At 46.7% G+C, this 24,425-nt stretch overlaps 3 protein-coding genes across 4 annotated transcripts in view; 1 reads left to right on the top strand and 2 right to left on the bottom strand.

The window, feature by feature from the left end:
• The window catches only part of LOC144482717 (uncharacterized), a 77,565-nt gene extending 69,251 nt beyond the window's left edge, over nt 1-8,314 (bottom strand). Inside the window, exons 1-2 of the mRNA XM_078201558.1 lie at nt 8,232-8,314; nt 6,432-7,049 (exon numbers count right to left, since the gene is read on the bottom strand). Coding sequence (XP_078057684.1) covers nt 6,432-6,949 — 518 coding nt within the window. The 5' untranslated portion in view covers nt 6,950-7,049; nt 8,232-8,314. The remainder of the gene's footprint in view (nt 1-6,431; nt 7,050-8,231) is intronic.
• Nucleotides 1-24,293, bottom strand: part of LOC144482780 (uncharacterized) — a 43,672-nt gene extending 19,379 nt beyond the window's left edge. The window contains exons 1-2 of one of the 2 annotated variants that reach the window (XM_078201636.1): nt 23,809-24,293; nt 22,088-23,289 (exon numbers count right to left, since the gene is read on the bottom strand). In XM_078201636.1, the coding sequence (XP_078057762.1) occupies nt 22,096-22,938 (843 nt within the window). In that variant the 5' untranslated portion in view covers nt 22,939-23,289; nt 23,809-24,293 and the 3' untranslated portion in view covers nt 22,088-22,095. Of the gene's footprint in view, nt 1-20,830; nt 23,290-23,808 lie in introns of those variants that run through there. The other variant, XM_078201635.1, reaches the window with a different exon arrangement.
• The window catches only part of LOC144482761 (uncharacterized), a 38,978-nt gene continuing 22,701 nt past the window's right edge, over nt 8,149-24,425 (top strand). Inside the window, exons 1-3 of the mRNA XM_078201601.1 lie at nt 8,149-8,233; nt 10,164-11,305; nt 11,390-11,675. Coding sequence (XP_078057727.1) covers nt 10,468-11,305; nt 11,390-11,675 — 1,124 coding nt within the window. The 5' untranslated portion in view covers nt 8,149-8,233; nt 10,164-10,467. The remainder of the gene's footprint in view (nt 8,234-10,163; nt 11,306-11,389; nt 11,676-24,425) is intronic.

Raw genomic sequence — 24,425 nt, forward strand, 5'->3', positions numbered from 1 at the left:
TATAGGGAGTAAGGTAGACAGCTGAGAAAGAGGAATGCAAAGGTAGTAATCTCGGGATTGCTGCCTGTGCCGCGGGAGAGTGAGAACAGGAATTGGTGGAGAATGAATGCGTGGCTGAGGGACTGGAGCAAGGGACAAGGATTTGGGTACTTGGATCATTGGGACCTCTTTAGGGGCAGGTGTGACCTGTTTAAAAAAGACGGGTGGCACTTGAATCCCAGGGGGACCAATATCCTGGCGGGAAGGTTGGCTAAGGCTACTGGAGAGACTTTAAACTAGAAAGGTTGGGGGGAGGGAATCGAAATGAGGGGACTGAGAGCGAGGAGGTTAGCTCGCAAATAGATAAGGAATGTAAACAGGGTAAGAGGGAGGTTAGACGAGTGATGGAGAAGGGAAGTGCTCAGGCTGAAGGTCTGAGATGTGTCTATTTTAATGCCAGGAGTGTAGTGAATAAAGTGGATGAGCTTAGAGCGTGGATTGCTGCTTCAAATTGTGATGTGGTGGCCATTACGGAGACTTGGATGTCTCAGGGACAGGACTGGGTGCTTCAGGTGCCGGGTTTTAGATGTTTCAGGAAGGACAGGGAGGGAGGCAAGAGAGGGGGGGGAGTGGCACTGTTGATCAGGGATAGTGTCACGGCTGTAGAGAAGGTGGACGCCGTGGAGGGATTGACTACGGAGTCTCTGTGGGTGGAGGTTAGGAACAGGAAGGGGTCGGTAACGTTGCTGGGTGTTTTCTATAGGCCGCCCAATAGTAACAGAGATGTTGAGGAGCAGATGGGGAAACAGATCCTGGAGAGATGTAGGAATAACAGAGTTGTCGTGATGGGAGATTTTAATTTCCCAAACATAGATTGGAATATCCCTAGGGCTAGGGGTTTGGATGGAGAGGAGTTTGTTAGGTGTGTCCAGGAGAGTTTCTTGACACAGTATGTGGATAAGCCTACTAGAGGAGAGGCTGTACTTGATCTGGTGCTGGCTAATGAACCTGGACAGGTGGAGGATCTCTCGGTGGGTGAGCATCTTGGGGATAGCGATCATAATTCTATCTCCTTCACGATAACATTGGAAAGAGATAGGATCAGGCAGGCTAGGAAAGTGTTTCTCTGGAGTAAAGGGAAATACAGTGTCATCAGGGAGGAAATTAGACGGGTAAATTGGAAGGAGGCATTCTTGGGGAAAAGTACCGAAGGAAAGTGGAGGATTTTCAAGGAATGTTTGTCTGGAGCTCTGCATGACAACGTTCCGATGAGACAGGGGGGTGTTGGTAGGGTACGGGAACCGTGGTGCACAAAGGTTGTGATGAACCTGGTGAATAAGAAAAGAGAGGCGTACAGAAGGTTCAGAGAGCTAGGAGGTGTTAAGGATTTAGAGGAGTATACGGGATGTAGGAAGGAGCTTAAGAAGGAAATTAGGAGAGCGAGAAGGGGTATTGAGAAGGCCTTGGCGGGTAAGATTAAGGAGAATCCCAAGGCTTTCTACAAATATGTCAAGAGTAAAAGGATGAGATGTGAAGGCATAGGACCCTTAAAAGGTGAAGGGGGAAAAGTTTGTGCGGAACCGTAAGAAATGGCGGAGCTGCTTAATGAATACTTTACCTCGGTATTCACGGTGGAAAGGGATCTGGGTGGTTTTACTGCTGGTTTGCGGTGGACAGAAAGGATCGAGCATGTGGACATAAAGAAAGAGGATGTGTTGGAACTATTGAATGGCATCAAGGTTGGTAAGTCGCCGGGACCGGATGGGATGTACCCCAGGTTACTGTGGGAGGCGAGGGAGGAGATTGCGGAGCCTTTGGCGATGATCTTTGCATCGTCGATGGAGACGGGAGAGGTTCCGGAGGATTGGAGGATTGCAGATGTGGTCCCTATATTCAAGAAAGGGAACAGGGACAGCCCGGGAAATTACCGACCGGTGAGTCTAACCTCAGTGGTTGGTAAGTTGATGGAGAGGATCCTGAGAGACAGGATTTATGATCATCTAGAGAAGTTTAGTATGATCAAAAGTAGTCAGCACGGCTTTGTCAAGGGCAGGTTGTGCCTTACGAGCCTGGTTGAGTTCTTTGAAAATGTGACCAAACACATTGACGAAGGAAGAGCGGTGGATGTGGTCTATATGGACTTCAGCAAGGCGTTCGATAAGGTCCCCCATGCAAGACTTCTTGAGAAAGTGAGAGGGCATGGGATCCAAGGGGCTGTTGCCTTGTGGATCCAGAACTGGCTTGCCTGCAGAAGGCAGAGAGTGGCTGTGGAGGGGTCTTTCTCTGCATGGAGGTCAGTGACCAGTGGAGTGCCCCAGGGATCTGTTCTGGGACCCTTGCTGTTTGTCATTTTCATAAATGACCTGGATGAGGAAGTGGAGGGATGGGTTGGTAAGTTTGCTGACGACACCAAGGTAGGTGGTGTTGTGGATAGTTTGGAGGGATGTCAGAAGTTGCAGCGAGACATAGATAGAATGCAAGACTGGGCGGAGAAGTGGCAGATGGACTTCAACCCGGATAAGTGTGTGGTGATCCATTTTGGCAGATCCAATGGGATGAAGCAGCAGTATAATATGAAGGGTACCATTCTTGGCAGTGTACAGGATCAGAAGGACCTTGGGGTCCGGGTCCATAGGACTCTTAAATCGGCCTCGCAGGTGGAGGATGCGGTCAAGAAGGCGTACGGCGTACTGGCCTTCATTAATCGAGGGATTGAGTTTAGGAGTCGGGAGATAATGCTGCAGCTTTATAGGACCCTGGTTAGACCCCACTTGGAGTACTGCGCGCAGTTCTGGTCACCTCATTACAGGAAAGATGTTGAAGCCATTGAAAGAACATAAGAACATAAGAACATAAGAAATAGGAGCAGGAGTAGGCCATCTAGCCCCTCGAGCCTGCCCCGCCATTCAATAAGATCATGGCTGATCTGACGTGGATCAGTACCACTTACCCGCCTGATCCCCATAACCCTTAATTCCCTTACTGATCAGGAATCCATCCATCCGCGCTTTAAACATATTCAGCGAGGTAGCCTCCACCACCTCAGTGGGCAGAGAATTCCAGAGATTCACCACCCTCTGGGAGAAGAAGTTCCTCCTCAACTCTGTCTTAAACCGACCCCCCTTTATTTTGAGGCTGTGTCCTCTAGTTTTAACTTCCTTACTAAGTGGAAAGAATCTCTCCGCCTCCACCCTATCCAGCCCCCGCATTATCTTATAAGTCTCCATAAGATCCCCCCTCATCCTTCTAAACTCCAACGAGTACAAACCCAATCTCCTCAGCCTCTCCTCATAATCCAGGTGCAGAGGAGATTTACAAGGATGTTGCCTGGATTGGGGGGTATGCCTTATGAGGATAGGTTGAGGGAGCTTGGTCTCTTCTCCCTGGAGAGACGAAGGATGAGAGGTGACCTGATAGAGGTTTACAAGATGTTGAGAGGTCTGGATCGGGTAGACTCTCAGAGGCTATTTCCAAGGGCTGAAATGGTTGCTACGAGAGGACACAGGTTTAAGGTGCTGGGGGGTAGGTACAGAGGAGATGTCAGGGGTAAGTTTTTCACTCAGAGGGTGGTGGGTGAGTGGAATCGGCTGACGTCGGTGGTGGTGGAGGCAAACTCGTTGGGGTCTTTTAAGAGACTTCTGGATGAGTACATGGGATTTAATGGGATTGAGGGCTATAGATAGGCCTAGAGGTGGGGATGTGATCGGCGCAACTTGTGGGCCGAAGGGCCTGTTTGTGCTGTGGCTTTCTATGTTCTATGTTTCCTCATCAATTATCTTTGTCACATCTTCAAAAAACTTAATCAAGTTAGTGAGACAAAACCCTGCTGCTGAGACGAACTCATCCATTTTCTTCCAAATGTGCATATATCCTGTCTCTCAGTATCTTCTCCAAAAGCCTCCCCACCACTGACATCAAGATCACCGGCCTATAAGTCCTGGATTATCCCTGCTTCCTTTCTCAAACAAGGGAACAACATTGGCTATTCTCCAGTCCTCTGGAACCTCACCTGTGGTCAAAGAGGACGTGAAGATATCTGTTAAAACCCCAGCTATTTCTTCCCTTGTCTCCTGCAGCAACCTGGGATAGATCCCACCTGGCCCTGGGGACTTGTCTACCTTAACGCAATTTAGGATACCTAACAATTCTTCCTTCAATATATTTACATTCTCTAGAGCGTTCACACACCTATCCCTGACCTCAACATCCGTTATGTCCTTCTCCTTGATCAATACCGATACAAAGTACTCAGTAAGGTTCTCACCCACTTTCTATGGCTCCACGGAAAACTTCCCTCCATTGTCCTTGAGTGGGCCTACTCTTTCTCTTGCTACCCTCTTGCTCCTATATGCGCATAAAAAGCCTTGGGGTTCTCCTTGACCCTGTTTACTAAAGACATTTCATGGCCCCTTTTAGCCCTCCGAATCCCATGTTCAAGTTCCTTCCTACTTTCAATGTGCTCCTCAAGCGCTTCATTCATTTTTAGACTAGGCCGATCATATGCTTCCTTTTTCCTTTTGACTGAACTTACAATTTTCCTTGTCATCCATGGTTCCTGAATCCTGCCATTTCTGTCCTTCATTTTTTGCGAGAACATGCCTGTCCTGCACTTCAATCAACTGGCCTTTAAAAGCCTCCCACCTGCCAGACATGGATTTACCTTCAAATAGCTGCTCCCAATCCACATTCCCCAGTTCCTGTCTAATTTGGATGTAATTGGCCCGTGCCTAATTAAGCAGCCTCACCCGAGGGCCACTCTTGTTCTTATCCACGACTATCTGAAATCTTATGGAATTATGGTTGCTAAACCCAAAATGCTCCCCCACTGAAACATTGATCACCTGGCCCAGCTCATTCCCCAATACCAAGTCTAGTATAGCCCCCTCCGGGTTCGATTGTCAACATACTGTACCAAAAAGCCCTCCAGGACACATCTAACAAATTGTTCTCCATCCGAGCCCTTGGCTGTCAGGGAATTTTTATAGATATTTAATAAGAAAAGAGTTAACAGAGTGAGCATTGGTCCCATAGAAAGTGATCTGGAGAATTAGTTGTGGAAAGTAGGGCTATGGTGGATGAACTAAACAGATATTTTGCACCTGTCTTTGCTATAGACAGCACAAGTAACCTCCCAGAGATAGTTGTAAATCAGGAAATGGAAGAGATGGTGCAAATCAGGAAAATTACGAACAGTGGTATTGAGCACATTGTTGGGTGTGTGCGCTGACAGATTCTCTGGTTCGAATGGACTTCCCTCTAAGGTCTTGAAAGAAGAGGCTACTGAGATAATTGATGCAGTCATTTTAATTTTACAAAATTTCAGCGATTCAGGGAAAAATGGCAAATGTTTTATTATTCAAAAAGGAAGAGAGAAAGTGGGAAAGTTCAGGCCAGTTAGCCGAACATTTGTCACAGGGAAAATGTTAAAAGCCATTCTCTTCCTCTTCAGTGGAAGCAGAGTCTTTGAATATTTTTAAGACAAAGCTAGATAGATTCCTGATTAACAAGAGGATGAAAGGTTATGGGATGTAGACAGGAATGTAGAGCTGAGGTTACAATCAGATCAGCCATGAGCTTACTGAATAGTGGAGCAGGCTCGAGGGGCTGAATGACCTACTTCTGCAGATGGAGTTTAATCCGGATAAATGCGAAGTGATGCATTTTGGAAGAAATAATGTAGGGAGGAGTTATACAATATTATACAATAAATGGCAGAGTCATCAGGAGTATAGAAACACAGAGGGACCTAGGTGTGCAAGTCCACAAATCCTTGAAGGTGGCAACACAGGTGGAGAAGGTGGTGAAGAAGGCATATGGTATGCTTGCCTTTATAGGACGGGGTATAGAGTATAAAAGCTGGAGTCTGATGATGCAGCTGTATAGAACGCTGGTTAGGCCACATTTGGAGTACTGCGTCCAGTTCTGGTCGCCGCACTACCAGAAGGATGTGGAGGCGTTAGAGAGAGTGCAGAGAAGGTTTACCAGGATGTTGCCTGGTATGGAGGGTCTTAGCGATGAGGAGAGATTGGGGAAACTGGGGTTGTTCTCCTTGGAAAGACGGAGAATGAGGGGAGATCTAATAGAGGTGTACAAGATTATGAAGGGTATAGATAGGGTGAACAGTGGGAAGCTTTTTCCCAGGTCGGAGGTGACGATCACGAGGGGTCACGGGCTCAAGCTGAGAGGGGTGAAGTATAACTCAGATATCAGAGGGACGTTTTTTACACAGAGGGTGGTGGGGGCTGGAATGCGCTGCCAAGTAGGGTGGTGGAGGCAGGCACGCTGACATCGTTTAAGACTTACCTGGATAGTCACATGAGCAGCCTGGGAATGGAGGGATACAAACGATTGGTCTAGTTGGACCAAGGAGCGGCACAGGCTTGGAGGGCCGAAGGGCCTGTTTCCTGTGCTGTACTGTTCTTTGTTCCTAATTTTTATGTTCGTATGCTCGCTGGTGTTTCAGCAGGTGGGATGACTGAGTGAATCTCTTCCCACACTCAGAGCAGGTGAACGGCCTCTCCCCAGTGTGAGTGCGCTGGTGTACAGTGAGATGAGATGATTGTTTGAACCGAGTCCCACATTGAGAGCACCTGAATGGTCTCTCATCAGTGTGAACACGTTGATGGTACATTAATTCCTGACAATTTTTATAACACTTCCCACAGTCCAGACATTTAAAAGGTCTGTCCTCACTGTGAACACTTTGGTGTGTCATCAGGTTAGATGAATTAATGAATCCCTTCCCACACACACAGCAGGTGAATGGCCTCTGCCCTGTGTGACCACGCTGATGAATTTCCAGCTGTGATGGGTAATTGAATCTCTTTCCACAGTCACCACATTTCCACGGCTTCTCCCTGTTGTGACTGCATTTGTGTCTTGACAGGCCGGATGATTGGCTGAAGTCTTGCGCACACACAGAACATGTGTATGGTTTCTCCCCACTGTGAATGGTGCTTTTTCCTTCCATGTTCAAAATCCAATGATGTTCCGGTTACGATAAATTGGCTGATCCATCAGATCCTGACCTGATGTTTGGTTTGAGCTTTCTGATTGCAAATTCACCCCTTCTGAAACAGAAAAAGTGAGAGTGAAGCCACAAAAACAGAAAAGTAGGTTGTGAAATGGAGCTGAATGAATCTGTTAATTTATGGGGCCGGCACCAGGAAAGAGTGACCATGAAAACTGCTGATTGTCATAAATTTAACAATTGGTTCATTATATCCTTCAGGAAAGGGAACCTGCCAATCAGTCTGGACCGATACACGATCCAGTATCTATGGAAGGGAATGAGAGGGAGAGGGAGGTTAGAAGAAGCAGAGGATGAAGAAGAGGGATTTTTCTGTATTTGCAGCTTGATCAGAACTCTGACAGAATCACCTAAACCCTCAACCTCCACCACCGACAACGGCCAGAGTATTCAGCATATGTTAAGACCTTTACCTCTAAGTTTCCCTCCAACTCACACATCGTCCTGACTTGTCTGACATCAGAACTGGAACATCAGAAATTTTCTCTTATTTAAATATTGAGAAGACTGAAGCCATACTTTCCAGTTCCCACTCCAAACTTCATTCCCTAACTACTGACACCGTCACTCTCTCTGCCAACTGTGTGAACTGCACGGTGGCACAGTGGTTAGCACTGCTGCCTCACAGTGCCAGGGACCTGGGTTCGATTCCTGGCTTGGGTGACTGTCTGTGCAGAGTTTGCACATTCTCCCCATGTCTGTGTGGGTTACTTCCGGGTGCTCCAGTTTCCTCGCACAATCTGAAAGACATGTTGGTAAGGTGCATTGGCCATGCTGAATTCTCCCTCAGCGTATCCATACAGGCGCCGGAATGTGGCAACTAGGGGATTCTCACATTAACTTCATTGCAGTGTTAATGTAAGCCTACTTGTGACACTAATAAATAACCAGGTTGTTCAGAACCATGATGTTATATAACCATGGTTGAGGGGTGGTACAGTTGTTGTGCTGCATCAGTGAGAAATTGGAAGTGAAAGAGTGAAGCAGTTTGATGAGCAAGTTGTCCACGTTCTGTCACTGGAGGAATTTCAAAATTATTGCCCCCAACAAAAATGGCATCTGCGCATGCGCCCTATTGCGAGTGCCCCCGCGCAAGATGACAGCTGCGCATGCGTCTTGCTGCGACCACCCGAAAAAGATGGCGGCGGTTAACCCGGGTCTGTAACTGAGAGAAAGTTCCGGCCCCGCTCTGTGCAAAGGGCCGGGGACCATCCCCAATTACCGGTAGGTTCTTTTTCAAGGATTCGCGGTTTATGTAACGTCTTTACGAAGTCTCGCAAACCGCCCCCCTGATCCATCGCTCCCTCTGCCTCGCCATTCCCACCTTTTCTCGTTGTGGAGCTGAGCAAGATTCGGCTCCACCGCCATTAATCACACTGCGCATGCTTCATTTACACCCCAGCCCCGCCCCTCAATAACTGATTGGAGGACCAGCTGCTCCCGCTCCGTCCTTTAGCCCCGCCCCCTCTTCCTATTGGTCCGGAACTGCTGTCAATCAGTCCCTGGGCATTGTGAGCGAAACAAACCCTTCAGAATCATTGTCAGCTCCCTGGTTTGCAGCTGCGGGGCTTCTCCCTCCCTCCCTCCCGGAACAGGCTCAGGTTAACGGCCCCATCCTGGCTCAGCCACTGGAGGATGGTTCACATCAGAGGATGGGGGAGGGGGACAATAAATAAGAGGTTACACTTTGGCCTCAAATCAATTAGGACTCTGATCTCTGGGAAGGAAGGAAACCCTGGGAGGTGGGCGGGGAGGATTCACAAACACCCGCTGGAGACCCAACACCCCCAATAAGACCCATTGGTTTTATTGTCAGTCTGCAGACAGGAGCTGGAGAACTGAACCCAGACAGAGGAGAGGGAGGGAGAAAACTGGGAGTGGAGGAAAGAAATGGTGCAGATGGTGAGATGGATTTCAGCCCAGGGAGGAGGGAGAGTGTGTGGGACGGGGATTTACAGATTTGAGGGAACAAGAGAGGAAAAAATGTTCCAGAGAAACTAGAATTGTCTGTTCAGGATTTCTATCCTGGACTGACAGTGATAGATTTTTGAAACTGCTTTTACAGATGAGGATTTACACACAGGAAACTCAAACCAAGACAAATGTCACTTTGCGATTTTTGTAAACAGAGATTGAAGGGGTTGGACCATTTTTCTTTAGAAAATAAGGGATTACGCAGTGACCCGATAGTCTTTTAAAATTATCAGATGCTTGGACAGGGGAGATGTTGAGAAAATACTTCCAATTGAGAGAGTTTAAAACTAGCGACCATCAATCAGCAAAGAGTGATAAATACATGATAGTTACTAATCAATCCAAGATGAAGATGAGGACAAATTTCTTTACTCACAGGTTGAGAATGTGAAATTCATTAATACAGGAAGCGGTTGAGGAAATTATTGAGCTGTTGTCAGAAGGAAAACATAAGACCATAAAATATAGGAGCACAATTAGGCTATTTGGCCCATTGTGTCTGCTCCGCTATTCAATCATGGCTGATAAGTTTATCAACCCCATTCTCCTGCCCTTTGTAACCTTTTATCCCTTTACCAATCAAGAACCTTCCTATCTCTTTGAAATGTACTCAATGACCTTGCCGCCACAGTCTTCTATGGCACTGAATTCCACAGATTCACCACCCTCTGGCTGAAGAAATTCATGACAAACGCATCAGAGAAAAAGGAATAGAAAGATCAGCTGAAAGATTGAGACGTGGTAGATAGAATTTATAGCATTCCTACAATGTAGAAGGAGGCCATTTGGCCCATTGAGTCTGCACAACCACAATCCCACCCTGACCCTATACTCATAACCCCACTTATTTATCCTGGTAGTCCCCCTAACAGCAAGGGACAATTTAGCATGGACAATCAACCTAACCTGCACATATTTGGACTGAGGGGGCAAACCGGAGCACCCAAAGGAAATCCACACAGACACGGGGAGAATGTGCAAACTCCACACAGACAGTCACCTAAGGCTGGAATCAATCCCAGGTCCCTGGCATGTGAGGCAGCAGTGCTAACCATTGTGCCGCCCATGATGGGATAGGAGGAGATGTGTGTCGAGTATAAACAACAGCAGGTTAGTTGGACCAAATGGACTGTTTGTGTCTGATAAGTTTGAAGTAATTCAATTTAAACTCCTTTCGCAGAATATTTGCAGATTGGAAATTCAAACTGAATATCATGTCAAGATTGGTCAGAGTCACTTGATTCATCAGGATCATCATCAGCCTATGAATGTGGAAGGAGAAATGTTGTCTGTTTTGTCTTTGGGAAATGATTCAAATATCAGTGTGACTGGAAAAGAACCGAGACACACATCTAAGCAATTTTCCGCAGTTTTCTGGAACAGAGCTTTAACCAGTCACACAGCATGAAAAGAAACTGCACATTTACATCAGGAGACACCTTACTCGTGTTGTGTTTGTGGATCAGGCTTCAACTGATTACCATATGAACAAGGAACAGCAACAGGCCATTCGGCCCCACCAGCCTGCTCTGTCATTTAATAACATCATGGCTGATCTGATAGTGACTTCAAATCTCACCCCACCTACGCCCAATAACCTGTCGTTAACCATGGAGAAACCATGGAAATGTGGAGACTGTGGGACGGGATTTAATTACCCGTCTGAATTGGAAACTCATCGACGTATTCACACTGGGGAGAGACCGTTCACCTGTCCTGTGTGTGGGAAGGGCTTCACTCAGTCATCCAGCCTCTACACACACCAGCATGTCCATACTGGTGAGAGGCCATTTACTTGTGGGAAGGGATTTAATGCTTTATCAAACCTCCAGACTCACCACCAAGTTCACTCTGATCAGAGACCGTTTAAATGTTGTGACTGTGGGAAGAGTTTTAAAAGTAAAATGGATTTATTGATTCACCAACGCACTCACACTGGGGAGAGGCCATTCATCTGCTCCGTGTGTGGGAAGGGATTCACTCAGTCATCCCACCTCCTGACACACCAAAGTGTTCACACTGATCAGAGACCATTTAAATGTTATGACTGTGAGAAGAACTTTAAAAGTAAAACGGATTTATTGATTCATCAGCGCACTCACACTGGGGAGAGGCCGTTCATCTGCTCCGTGTGTGGGAAGGGATTCACTCAGTCATCCCACCTCCTGACACACCGATTTGTTCACACTGATCAGAGACCTTTCAATTGTTCTGAATGTGAGAAAACATTTAAAAGCAAAAAGGATCTTCTGAAACACCAAAACACTCACACTGGGGAGAGGCCATTCACCTGCTCTCCCTGTGGGAAGGGATTCACTCGGTTAGCTAACCTTCTGAGACACCATCAAGTTCACACTGGGGAGAGGCCGTTTACCTGCCCTGTGTGTTGTCAGGAATTCATTGATACATCTAACCTTCTGATACACCGGCGAGTTCACACTGGAGAGAGACCTTACACTTGCCCCCTGTGCGGCAAGAGATTCACTCAGTCATCCCACCTGACTACACACCAACTTGTTCACACTGACCAGAGACCTTTTGAATGTTCTGATTGTGAGAAGAGATTTAAAAGTAAACAGAATCTGCTGAAACACCAGCGAGTTCACACTGGGGAAAGGCCGTTCAACTGCTCCATGTGTGGGAAGGGATTCGCTCAGTCAAACAACCTGCTGAAACACCAGCAAGTTCACAGGCAACAGCAGGGGTTGGATTCTGCTGTTATTGCTGCTGTTAATCACACCCAGGACTGAATAGTGTCTGGTTACCAGTGAGGTTCCACAGTTTTGTGGTATATATCAATGACTTAGACTTAAATGTAAGGCTCATGATCCAGTTTGCAGATGAAACAACAATTGTATTTGTGTTTAACAATCCAGAAGAAAGCCGTGGACTGCAGGAAGATATCAGTGGGCTGGTCAGATGGGCAGAAAAATGGCACATGGAATTCGATCTGGAGCAGTGAGAGAGAATGAATTTGGGACATTAGACAAGACAAGGGAATTAACAGTAAAGGGATGATGCTGAGTATTATAGAGGATCAGAGAGAACCTGGAGTCAACATCCAGGCATCCGTGAAGGAGGCGAGGGATGACGAGGGAAGGGCCATGGATGTCGTCTATATGGACTTTAGTAAAGCGTTTGACAAAGTCCCTCATTGTAGGTTGGTGCAAAAGGTTGGATCTCATGGGATAAAGGGGGAGGTGGCTAGATGGGTGGAGAACTGGCTTGGTCACAGAAGACAGAGGGTGGTCGTGGAAGGGTCTTTTTCCGGCTGGAGGCCTGTGACTAGTGGTGTTCCGCAGGGCTCTGTATTGGGACCTCTGCTGTTTGTGATTTATATAAACGAACTGGAACAAGGTGTAACTGGGGTGATCAGTAAGTTTGCGGATGACACAAAAATGGCTGGACTTGCAGATAGTGAGGAATGTTATCAGAGGCTACAGAAGGATATAGATAGGCTGGAAATTTGGGCAAAGAAATGGCAGATGGAGTTCAATCCGCATAAATGCAAAGTGATGCATTTTGGTAGAACTAACGTAGGGGGGAGCTATACGATAAATGGCAGAACCATAAAGGGTGTAGGTACGCAGAGGGACCTGGGTGTGCAAGTCCACAGATCCTTGAAGGTGACGTCACAGGTGGAGAAGGCAGTGAATAAGGCATATGGCATGCTTGCCTTTATAGGACGGGGCATAGAGTATAAAAGTTGGGGTCTGATGTTACAGTTGTATAGAACGTTGGTTCGGCCGCATTTGGAATACTGCGCCCAATTCTGGTCGCCACACTACCAGAAGAACATAAGAAATAGGAGCAGGAGTAGGCCATCTAGCCCCTCGAGCCTGCCCCGCCATTCGATAAGATCATGGCTGATCTGACGTGGATCAGTACCACTTACCTGCCTGATCCCCATAACCCTTAATTCCCTTACCGATCAGGAATCCATCCATCCGCGCTTTAAACATATTCAGCGAGGTAGCCTCCACCACCTCAGTGGGCAGAGAATTCCAGAGATTCACCACCCTCTGGGAGAAGAAGTTCCTCCTCAACTCTGTCTTAAACCGACCCCCCTTTATTTTGAGGCTCTGTCCTCTAGTTTTAACTTCCTTACTAAGTGGAAAGAATCTCTCCGCCTCCACCCTATCCAGCCCCCGCATTATCTTATAAGTCTCCATAAGATCCCCCCTCATCCTTCTAAACTCCAACGAGTACAAACCCAATCTCCTCAGCCTCTCCTCATAATCCAAACCCCTCATCTCCGGTATCAACCTGGTGAACCTTCTCTGCACTCCCTCCAATGCCAATATATCCTTCCTCATATAAGGGGACCAATACTGCACACAGTATTCCAGCTGCAGCCTCACCAATGCCCTGTACAGGTGCATCAAGACATCCCTGCTTTTATATTCTATCCCCCTCGCGATATAGGCCAACATCCCATTTGCCTTCTTGATCACCTGTTGTACCTGCAGACTGGGCTTTTGCGTCTCATGCACAAGGACCCCCAGGTCCCTTTGCACGGTAGCATGTTTTAATTTGTTTCCATTGAGATAGTAATCCCATTTGTTATTATTTCCTCCAAAGTGTATAACCTCGCATTTATCAACGTTATACTCCATTTGCCATATCCTCGCCCACTCACTCAGCCTGTCCAAATCTCTCTGCAGATCTTCTCCGTCCTCCACACGATTCACTTTTCCACTTATCTTTGTGTCGTCTGCAAACTTCGTTACCCTACACTCCGTCCCCTCCTCCAGATCATCTATATAAATGGTAAATAGTTGCGGCCCGAGTACCGATCCCTGCGGCACGCCACTAGTTACCTTCCTCCAACCGGAAAAACACCCATTTATTCCGACTCTTTGCTTCCTGTCGGATAGCCAGTCCCCAATCCACTTTAACACACTACCCCCAACTCCGTGTGCCCTAATCTTCTTCAGCAGCCTTTTATGGGGCACCTTATCAAACGCCTTTTGGAAATCCAAAAACACCGCATCCACCGGTTCTCTTCCATCAACCGCCCTAGTCACATCTTCATAAAAATCCAACATGTTCGTCAAGCACGACTTTCCCCTCATGAATCCATGCTGCGTCTGATTGATCGAACCATTTCTATCCAGATGCCCTGCTATCTCCTCTTTAATAATGGATTCCAGCATTTTCCCTACTACAGACGTTAAGCTGACCGGCCTATAGTTACCCGCCTTTTGTCTCCTTCCTTTTTTAAACAGCGGCGTAACATTAGCCATTTTCCAATCAACCGGCACTACCCCAGAATGCAACGAGTTTTGATAAATAATCACTAACGCATCCACTATTACCTCTGACATTTCTTTCAATACCCTGGGATGCATTCCATCTGGACCCAGGGACTTGTCCACCTTCAGTCCCATTAGTCTACCCAGCACTGCCTCTCTGGTAACATTAATTGTATTAAGTATTTCTCCTGCTGCCAACCCTCTATCGTTAATATTTGGCAAACTATTTGTGTCCTCCACTGTGAAGACCGACACAAAAAACTTATTTAAAGACTCAGCCATATCCTCATTTCCCACTATTAACTCCCCCCTCTCGTCCTCCAAGGGTCCAACATTCACTCTAGCCACTCTATTCCTTTTTATATATTTATAAAAACTTTTACTATCATTTTTTATATTAATTGCTAGCCTAGCTTCATAGTCTATCCTTCCTTTCTTTATCGCTTTCTTAGTCTCTCTTTGTTGTTTCTTAAATTTTTCCCAATCACTTGTTTCTCCACTATTTTTGGCCACTCTGTACGCAGCTGTTTTTATTTTAATACTCTCCTTTATTTCCTTCGTTATCCACGGCTGGTTCTCCCTTTTCTTACAATCCTTGTTTTTTGCTGGAATATATTTTTGCTGAGAACTGAAAAGGATCTCCTTAAAAATCCTCCACTGTTCCTCAGCTATCCTACCTGCCAGCCTGCTCTCCCAGTCTACCTTAGCCAATTCATCCCTCATCCTATCATATTTCCCTCTGTTCAAACAGAGGACACTGGTTTGGGACCAAACTTTCTCCTCTTCCATCTGAATCAGAAATTCGACCATATTGTGGTCACTAGACCCAAGAGGGTCCTTCACAATAAGATCCTTAATTCTACCTACCTCGTTACACAATACCAGATCCAAAATAGCTCGTTCCCTCGTCGGTTCCGTAACATGCTGTTCAAGGAAACTATCCCGACAGCATTCTAAGAACTCTTCCTCCATTCCACCCTTACCGACTTGAGTCTGCCAGTCAATGTGCATGTTGAAGTCCCCCATGATTATTGCCGTTCCGTTTTTACATGCATCGCTTATCTGCTTGTTTATAGCCCTCCCTACCTCAACATTATTATTTGGGGGCCTATATACCACACCTACTAGTGTCTTTCTCCCTCTACTATTCCTCATCTCCACCCATAATGATTCCACGTTTTGTTCCTCAGAACCTATGTCATCCCTCAGTACTACCCTGATATTATCAGTACTACCCTGATGTTGTTGAGGGGAGTACTGAGATGCAGGCTGTTGGACTGGATGGGATTGATGTTCATAAGGAGGAGGTGTTAGCAATTCTGGAAAGGGTAAAAATAGATAAGTCCCCTGGGCCGGATGGGATTTATCCTAGGATTCTCTGGGAGGCTAGAGAGGAGATTGCAGAGCCTTTGGCTTTGATCTTTGTGTCGTCATTGTCTACAGGAACAGTGCCAGAAGACTGGAGAATAGCAAATGTTGTCCCCTTGTTCAAGAAGGCGAGTAGGGACAACCCTGGTAATGAGAGACCGGTGAGCCTTACTTCTGTTGTGGGCAAAGTATTGGAAAGGATTATAAGAGATAGGATTTATAATTACCTAGAAAGGAATAATTTGATTAGGGATAGTCAGCACGGTTTTGTGAAGGGTAGGTCGTGCCTCACAAACCTTATTGAGTTCTTTGAGAAGGTGACCAAAGAGGTGGATGAGGGTAAAGCGGTTGATGTGGTGTATATGGATTTCAGCAAAGCGTTTGATAAGGTTCCCCATGGTAAGCTTTTGCAGAAAATACAGACATATGGGATTGAGGGTGATTTAGTGGTTTGGATCAGGAATTGGCTAGCTGTAAGAAAACAAAGGGTGGTGGTTGATGGGAAATATTCATCCTGGAGTTCAGTTACTAATGGTGTACCGCAAGGATCTGTTTTGGGGCCACTGCTGTTTGTCATTTTTATTCATGGCTTGGATGAGGGCGTGGAAGGATGGATTAGTAAATTTGCAGATGACACTAAAGTCGGTGGAGTTGTAGACAGTGCGGAGGGAAGTGGCAGGTTACAGAGGGACATAGATAAGCTGCAGAGCTGGGCTGAGAGGTGGCAAATGGAGTTTAATGCGGAAAAGTGTGAGGTGATTCACTTTGGAAGGAGTAACAGGAATACAGAGTACTGGGCTAATGGTAAGATACTTGGTAGTGTGGATGAACAGAACTGGGTGTCCATGTGCATAGATCCCTGAAAGTTGGCACCCAGGTTGATAGGGTTGTTAAGAAGGCGTACGGTGTGTTAGCTTTTATTGGTAGAGGGATTGAGTTTCGGAGCCAGGAGGTCATGCTGCAGCTGTACAAAACTCTGGTGCGGCCGCATTTGAAGTATTGCGTACAGTTCTGGTCACCGTATTATAGGAAAGATGTGGAAGTGTTGGAAAGGGTGCAGAGTAGATTTACCAGGATGTTGCCTGGTATGGTGGGAAAATCGTATGAGGAAAGGTTGAGGGGCTTGAGGTTGTTTTCGTTAGAGAGAAGGTTAAGAGGTGACTTAATAGAGGCATACAAGATGATCAGAGGATTAGATAGGGTGGATAGTGAGAGCCTTTTTCCTCGGATGGTGTTGGCTCGCACGAGGGGACATAGCTTTAAATTGAGGGGTGAGAGATATAGGACAGATGTTAGAGGTAGGTTCTTTACTCAGAGAGTAGTAAGGGCGTGGAATGCCCTGCCTGCAGCAGTGGTGGACTCGTCAGCGTTCAAGTGGTTATTGAATAAACATATGGATGATATTGGAATAGTGTAGATTAGAGGGGCTTTAGATTGGTACCACTGGTCGGCGCAACATCGAGGGCCGAAGGGCCTGTACTGCGCTGTAATGTTCTATGTTCTAATGTGTGAAATATACAATGTGGCCCTCGTACTGGAAAGTTTGGAGACCCCTGATTTAAACAATGCCTGAGAACGCTTCTTAACTTCTTAATCAACTACCTACCACTGTTTGTTGATTGGTCAGACCCCCTTTTCACAGATTCAGGTATCTCAGCCGCTGAACACCAGCCAGTCCTGGAATAAGTTTAATTCTAACTCAATGAGGAAATATTCTCACCAGGTCCTCTGTCAGGGCACTGCTAAGCAGCTTTAATGGTCCGTGATTGCAGAAGTTGAGCTGTAGTCAAATTTGATTGAGTTTTTTGAAGGGGTAACCAAGAAGATAGATGAGGGCAGTGCAGTTGATGTTGTCGACATGAACTTTAGCAAGACCTCTGACAAAGGACCGCATGGTAGGTTGTTGCATAAGGTTAAAATCTCACGGGACCCCGGGTGAGGTATCTAAATGGATACAAAATTGGCTTCTGTCATGGTTGTCGAGGGTTGTTTTTCAAACTGGAGGACTGTGACCTCAGGGATCAGTACTGGGTCCACTGTTATTTGTCATTGATATTAATGATTTGGGTGAGAATATAGGAGGCATGGTTAGTAAGTTTGCAGATGACACCAAGATTGGTGGCATAGGGGACAGTGAAGAAAGTTATCTCCGATTGCAATGGGATCTTGATTAATTGGGCCAGTGGGTTGACGAATGGCAGATGGAGTTTAATTTATACAAACGCGAGGTGATGCATTTTGGTAGATTGAGCCAGGGCAGGACTTACTCAGTTAATGGTAGGGCGTTGGGGAGAGTTAGAGAACAAAGAGATTGAGGGGTACATGTTCATAGCTCCTTGAAAGTGGGGTCACAGGTGGACAGAATGGTGAAGAAGACATTTGGCATGCTTGGTTTCATTGATCAGAACATTGAATACAGGAGTTGGGACGTCTTGTTGAAGTTGTACAGGACATTGGTAAGGCCACACTTGGAATACTGTGTGCAGTTCTGGTCATCCTATTATAGAAAGGATATTATTAAACTAGAAATAGTGCAGAAAAGATTTACTAGGATGCTACTGGGACTGGATGGTTTGAGTTATAAGGAGAGGCTGGATAGACTAGGACTTTTTTCTTTGGAGCATAGCAGGCTGAGGAGTGATCTTATAGAGGTCTATAAAATAATGAGGGGCATAGACAAGGTAGATAGTCAATATCTTTTCCCAAAAGTAGGAGAGTCTAAAACTAGAAGGCATCAGTTTAAGGTGAGGGGAGAGATACAGAAGTGTCGAAAGGGGCAATTTTTTCACACAGAGGGTGGTGAGTGTCTGGAACAAGCTGCCAGAGATAGCAGTAGAGGCGGGTACAATTTTGTCTTTTAAAAAGCATTTAGATAGTTACATGGGTACGATGGGTATAGAGGGATACGGGCCAAATGCGGGCAATTGGGATTAGCTAAGGGGTTTTAAAAAAAGGGCAGCATAGACAAATTGGGCCGATGGGCCTGTTTCCATGCTGTAAACCTCTATGACTCCATAGTCCAGTCCCATAATGCCTCACATTCAAACTACAGTCCATCAATTATCACAGAATCTGTGGCTTTATATAGCTGCCTCGGCCATGGTCAACCCCAACACTGCCTTCCTGAACTGCTGCAATGCCTGAGGTGTAAGTACACCCACAGTGCTGTTAGGGAGGGATTTCCAGCTACACATTCCAGACTTTCACTTGAATGTAAGTGGGTTCCAGATTGATATATTCCATTCAACCACATGGGTGAGCATCTTGGGGATAGCGATCATAATTCTATCTCCTTCACGATAGCATTGGAAAGAGATAGGATCAGGCAGGCTAGGAAAATGTTTCTCTGGAGTAAAGGGAAATACAGTGTCATCAGGGAGGAAATTAGACGGGTAAATTGGAAGAAGGCATTCTTGGGGAAAAGTACCGAAGGAAAGTGGAGGATTTTCAAGGAATGTTTGTCTGGAGCTCTGCATGACAACGTTCCGATGAGACAGGGGGGTGTTGGTAGGGTACGGGAACCGTGGTGCACGAAGGTTGTGATGAACCTGGTGAATAAGAAAAGAGAGGCGTACAGAAGGTTCAGAGAGCTAGGAGGTGTTAAGGATTTAGAGGAGTATACGGGATGTAGGAAGGAGCTTAAGAAGGAAATTAGGAGAGCGAGAAGGGGTCATGAGAAGGCCTTGGCGGGTAAGATTAAGGAGAATCCCAAGGCTTTCTACAAATATGTCAAGAGTAAAAGGATGAGATGTGAAGGCATAGGACCCTTAAAAGGTGAAGGGGGAAAAGTTTGTGCGGAACCGTAAGAAATGGCGGAGCTGCTTAATGAATACTTTACCTCGGTATTCACGGTGGAAAGGGATCTGGGTGGTTGTACTGCTGGTTTGCGGTGGACAGAAAGGATCGAGCATGTGGACATAAAGAAAGAGGATGTGTTGGAACTATTGAATGGCATCAAGGTTGGTAAGTCGCCGGGACCGGATGGGATGTACCCCAGGTTACTGTGGGAGGCGAGGGAGGAGATTGCGGAGCCTTTGGCGATGATCTTTGCATCGTCGATGGAGACGGGAGAGGTTCCGGAGGATTGGAGGATTGCAGATGTGGTCCCTATATTCAAGAAAGGGAACAGGGACAGCCTGGGAAATTACCGACCGGTGAGTCTAACCTCAGTGGTTGGTAAGTTGATGGAGAGGATCCTGAGAGACAGGATTTATGATCATCTAGAGAAGTTTAGTATGATCAAAAGTAGTCAGCACGGCTTTGTCAAGGGCAGGTTGTGCCTTACGAGCCTGGTTGAGTTCTTTGAAAATGTGACCAAACACATTGACGAAGAAAGAGCGGTGGATGTGGTCTATATGGACTTCAGCAAGGCGTTCGATAAGGTCCCCCATGCAAGACTTCTTGAGAAAGTGAGAGGGCATGGGATCCAAGGGGCTGTTGCCTTGTGGATCCAGAACTGGCTTGCCTGCAGAAGGCAGAGAGTGGCTGTGGAGGGGTCTTTCTCTGCATGGAGGTCAGTGACCAGTGGAGTGCCCCAGGGATCTGTTCTGGGACCCTTGCTGTTTGTCATTTTCATAAATGACCTGGATGAGGAAGTGGAGGGATGGGTTGGTAAGTTTGCTGACGACACCAAGGTAGGTGGTGTTGTGGATAGTTTGGAGGGATGTCAGAAGTTGCAGCGAGACATAGATAGAATGCAAGACTGGGCGGAGAAGTGGCAGATGGACTTCAACCCGGATAAGTGTGTAGTGATCCATTTTGGCAGATCCAATGGGATGAAGCAGCAGTATAATATGAAGGGTACCATTCTTAGCAGTGTAGAGGATCAGAAGGACCTTGGGGTCCGGGTCCATAGGACTCTTAAATCGGCCTCGCAGGTGGAGGATGCGGTCAAGAAGGCGTACGGCGTACTAGCCTTCATTAATCGAGGGATTGAGTTTAGGAGTCGGGAGATAATGCTGCAGCTTTATAGGACCCTGGTTAGACCCCACTTGGAGTACTGCGCGCAGTTCTGGTCACCTCATTACAGGAAAGATGTTGAAGCCATTGAAAGGGTGCAGAGGAGATTTACAAGGATGTTGCCTGGATTGGGGGGCATGCCTTATGAGGATAGGTTGAGGGAGCTTGGTCTCTTCTCCCTGGAGAGACGAAGGATGAGAGGTGACCTGATAGAGGTTTACAAGATGTTGAGAGGTCTGGATAGGGTAGACTCTCAGAGGCTATTTCCAAGGGCTGAAATGGTTGCTACGAGAGGACACAGGTTTAAGGTGCTGGGGGGTAGGTACAGAGGAGATGTCAGGGGTAAGTTTTTCACTCAGAGGGTGGTGGGTGAGTGGAATCGGCTGACGCCGGTGGTGGTGGAGGCAAACTCGTTGGGGTCTTTTAAGAGACTTCTGGATGAGTACATGGGATTTAATGGGATTGAGGGCTATAGATAGGCCTAGAGGTAGGGATATGATCAGCGCAACTTGTGGGCCGAAGGGCCTGTTTGTGCTGTGGCTTTCTATGTTCTATGTTCTATCCAAGGAGAGTTATTCCAATTCCTTTATTGTCCAGGACAATATATTCACAATATCTTTAAAACAGAAATTAAACATTCCCATTTGATTTCAGGTATTAACATATTCTGTTAGTTTGTTCTTTATTGTCAATGTCAGGCTGGGGTTGTTCCTCTTGGAGCAAAGGAGGTTGAGGGGAGATTTGATAGGGGTGGACAAGATTCTGACAGGTTTAGATAAGGTGGACAAAGAAAAGCTGTTCCCATTAGCTGATGGGATAAGGAAGACAAGCAAATTTAAAGTTTTGGGTGGGATCATAGAATCCGAGAAACCCTACAGTGCAGAAAGAGGCCATTTGGCCCATCGAGTCTGCACCGACCACAATCCCACCCAGCCCCAGCCCCATATCCCTCCATATTTACCCGCTAATCCCTCTAACCTACGCATCTCAGGACTCGAAGGGGCAATTTTTAGCATGGCCAATCAACCTAACCCGCACATCTTTGGACTGTGGGAGGAAACCCACACAGACACGAGGAGAATGTGCAAACTCCACACAGACAGTGACCCAAGTCGGGAATCAAACCCAGGTCCCTGGAGCTGTGAAGCAGCGGTGCTAACCACTGTGCTACCGTGCTGCCCATGCGAAGAAGAATATTTTGATGCAGCGAATGGTAATGACCTGGAACCCGCTGCCTACGAGGGTGGAGGAAGTGGAGACAATAAACAATTACAAAGGAAATTGGATGGGCATTTGGGGGGTTTCAAACAGAAATGCTGACGAAATAGCTCTGAACTTCCTCACACCCTGTCACTCTGTGATCCTTGTGAATTTTGAAACCAAGTATTTGCAACAAGACTCAAAGAGCATCAGCTCACTGGAGGCAAAGTCATGAGACCAGCCAGTCCAGCAGAAAGAAACCCTCCGACCCTCCCCATTGACCAATATAATTGAGAGCAGTAACAATAACAGCAGAATCCACCCCTGGAATCACTCGTGAACTCGCTGGTGTCTCAACAGCTGGGATGAAAGACTGAATCTCTTCTCACACACAGAGCAGCTGAACGGTCTCTCCCCAGTGTGAATTCCCTGGTGTGTCTGCAGGCTGGATAACCGAGAGAATCCCTTTCCACACACAGAGCAGGTGAACGGTTTCTTCCCAGTGTGAACTTGTTGGTGTGTCTGCAGGCTGGATGAATCACTGAACCGTTTCCCACACTGAGAGCAGGTGAACGGCCTCTCCCCAGTGTGAACTCGCTGGTGCCTCCACAGGTTGGATGAACAAGTGAATCCCTCCCCACACACAGAGCAGGTGAACGGCCTCTCCCCAGTGTGAACTCGCTGGTGTATGTGCAGGCTGGATAAATGACTGAATCCCTCCCCACACTGAGAACACGTGAACGGTTTCTCCCCAGTGTGAACTCGCTGGTGTGTCCGCAGGCTGGATGAATCACTGAACCGCTTCCCACACTGACAGCAGGTGAACGGTTTCTCCCCAGTGTGAACTCGTTGGTGTCTCCGCAGGCTGGATGAATCACTGAACCGCTTCCCACACTGAGAGCAGGTGAATGGTCTCTCCCCAGTGTGAACTCGCTGGTGTGTCAGCAGGCTGGATGAATCACTGAATCCCTTCCCACACTGAGAGCAGGTGAACGGTCTCTCTCCAGTGTGGACTCGCTGGTGTTTCTGCAAGGTGGCTAACAGAGCGAATCCCTTCCCACACTGAGAGCAGATGAACGGCCTCTCCCCAGTGTGGCTGCGCCGATGAGCTTCCAGCTGAGATGGGACTTTGTATCTCTTCCCACAGTCCGCACATTTCCATGGTTTCTCCATGGTGCAGGTGTCCTTGCCTCTCTCTTGGGTGGACAATCAGTTGAAGCCTTGTCCACACACAGAACACGGGTACAGTCTCTCCCCACTGTGAATGGTGTGATATTTATTCAGGCTGTGTAACTGGTTAAAGCTCTTTAGTCAGTGAACTGGAACACTCTCACTCCAGTGTGGCAGTGTGTTAGTGTTTTTCCAGTCACACTGATGTTTGAAATTTTTTCAAATCGACAGACTGGACAAACATTTCTCCTTCCGGATTCAAAGGCCGATGATATTTAGCTCCCGAGGAATATGACTCTGTCAGATCGAGACGTGACGTTTGAGATTTCAGCCTGGGATTCCTCTTTCAATATCCTGTAAAACAAGTTTACAAAAAAGTTATCACTGTCAGTACAGGATAGAAATTCTGAACAGACAATTCTAGTTTCTATGGAACATTATTTCCTCTCTCATTCCTCAAAATCTCCATCCCACACACTCTCCCTCCATTCTCACTCTGCTGTATCTAATATTCACCCTCCCAATTCTCCTGAAGGTTCTGATTGAGGCTGATTGGCAGATCCATGCTCACTGCTTCCTGTCCACCACACAGAAATCATAAGAAATTGGAGCTGCAGTTGGCCATTCAGCCCATTGAACTGCTTCAACCATTGACTGAGAATTGGCTGATCGACCTCACACTTTTTCCATAGGGCCACTATTTCCCAAACTATCCCCCAGGTTGCTCAATGCCTCAAAACTTATCAATCTCTCTCTTGAAAATATTTGATGACTGAAGCTCCACAGTCCTCTGGAGTGCAGAGTTCAAAAGCTTCAACACATCCTTGAGTGAGGAAATCTCTCCTCATCTTAACTTTCACTCCATTTTCCTACCTGTTCTCCATAACGCTTGAATCCTTTATCAATGTAAAATCCATCTAACTCATCCTCGAATATATTCAATAACCCTCAGCTTCCACTGATCCCTGTGGAAGAGAAATCCAAAGACTAATGACTCTAATAAGCAAGAGATGAATAACTGGAAATATATAATATATATCTCATTCAGGCTGATTGACAGATCCATGCTCACTGCTTCCTGTTCTGGACACAGAGAGCTGAAAATCTTCAAGCTGACAGCCACGTTAAAGTTTTACATTTGGATATAAATGAGCAGCCTGATGATGTGTGTAATACACTGTATTACCTGGTTACAGATACATAAAGAATGTGAGGAGGATCTTTATTTAGGCAGAGAGTGGTAACCTGGAAGTTAAAAATTGAAGCCCAGAATGAGAAAAGAAATGGAAAGGGGGAGAAAAGAAAGTGTTTTACTCACAGATGTAGACGACAGGAGGAAGGTTGAGTCTGTCTGAAGCTCAATCTTCATTCAGAGGGAGAGGAACAGCAGCCACAATGGAGGAAGCTCCGCGCAGCCATTGACACAAGGCCCCGACTCTGATTGGCTGGAGGACCAGCGCCCATCCGGTCCTCCACGCGTTGCCATTGGT

This window comes from Mustelus asterias, unplaced genomic scaffold (assembly GCF_964213995.1).
Source record: "Mustelus asterias unplaced genomic scaffold, sMusAst1.hap1.1 HAP1_SCAFFOLD_42, whole genome shotgun sequence".
Lineage (NCBI taxonomy): Eukaryota > Metazoa > Chordata > Chondrichthyes > Carcharhiniformes > Triakidae > Mustelus > Mustelus asterias.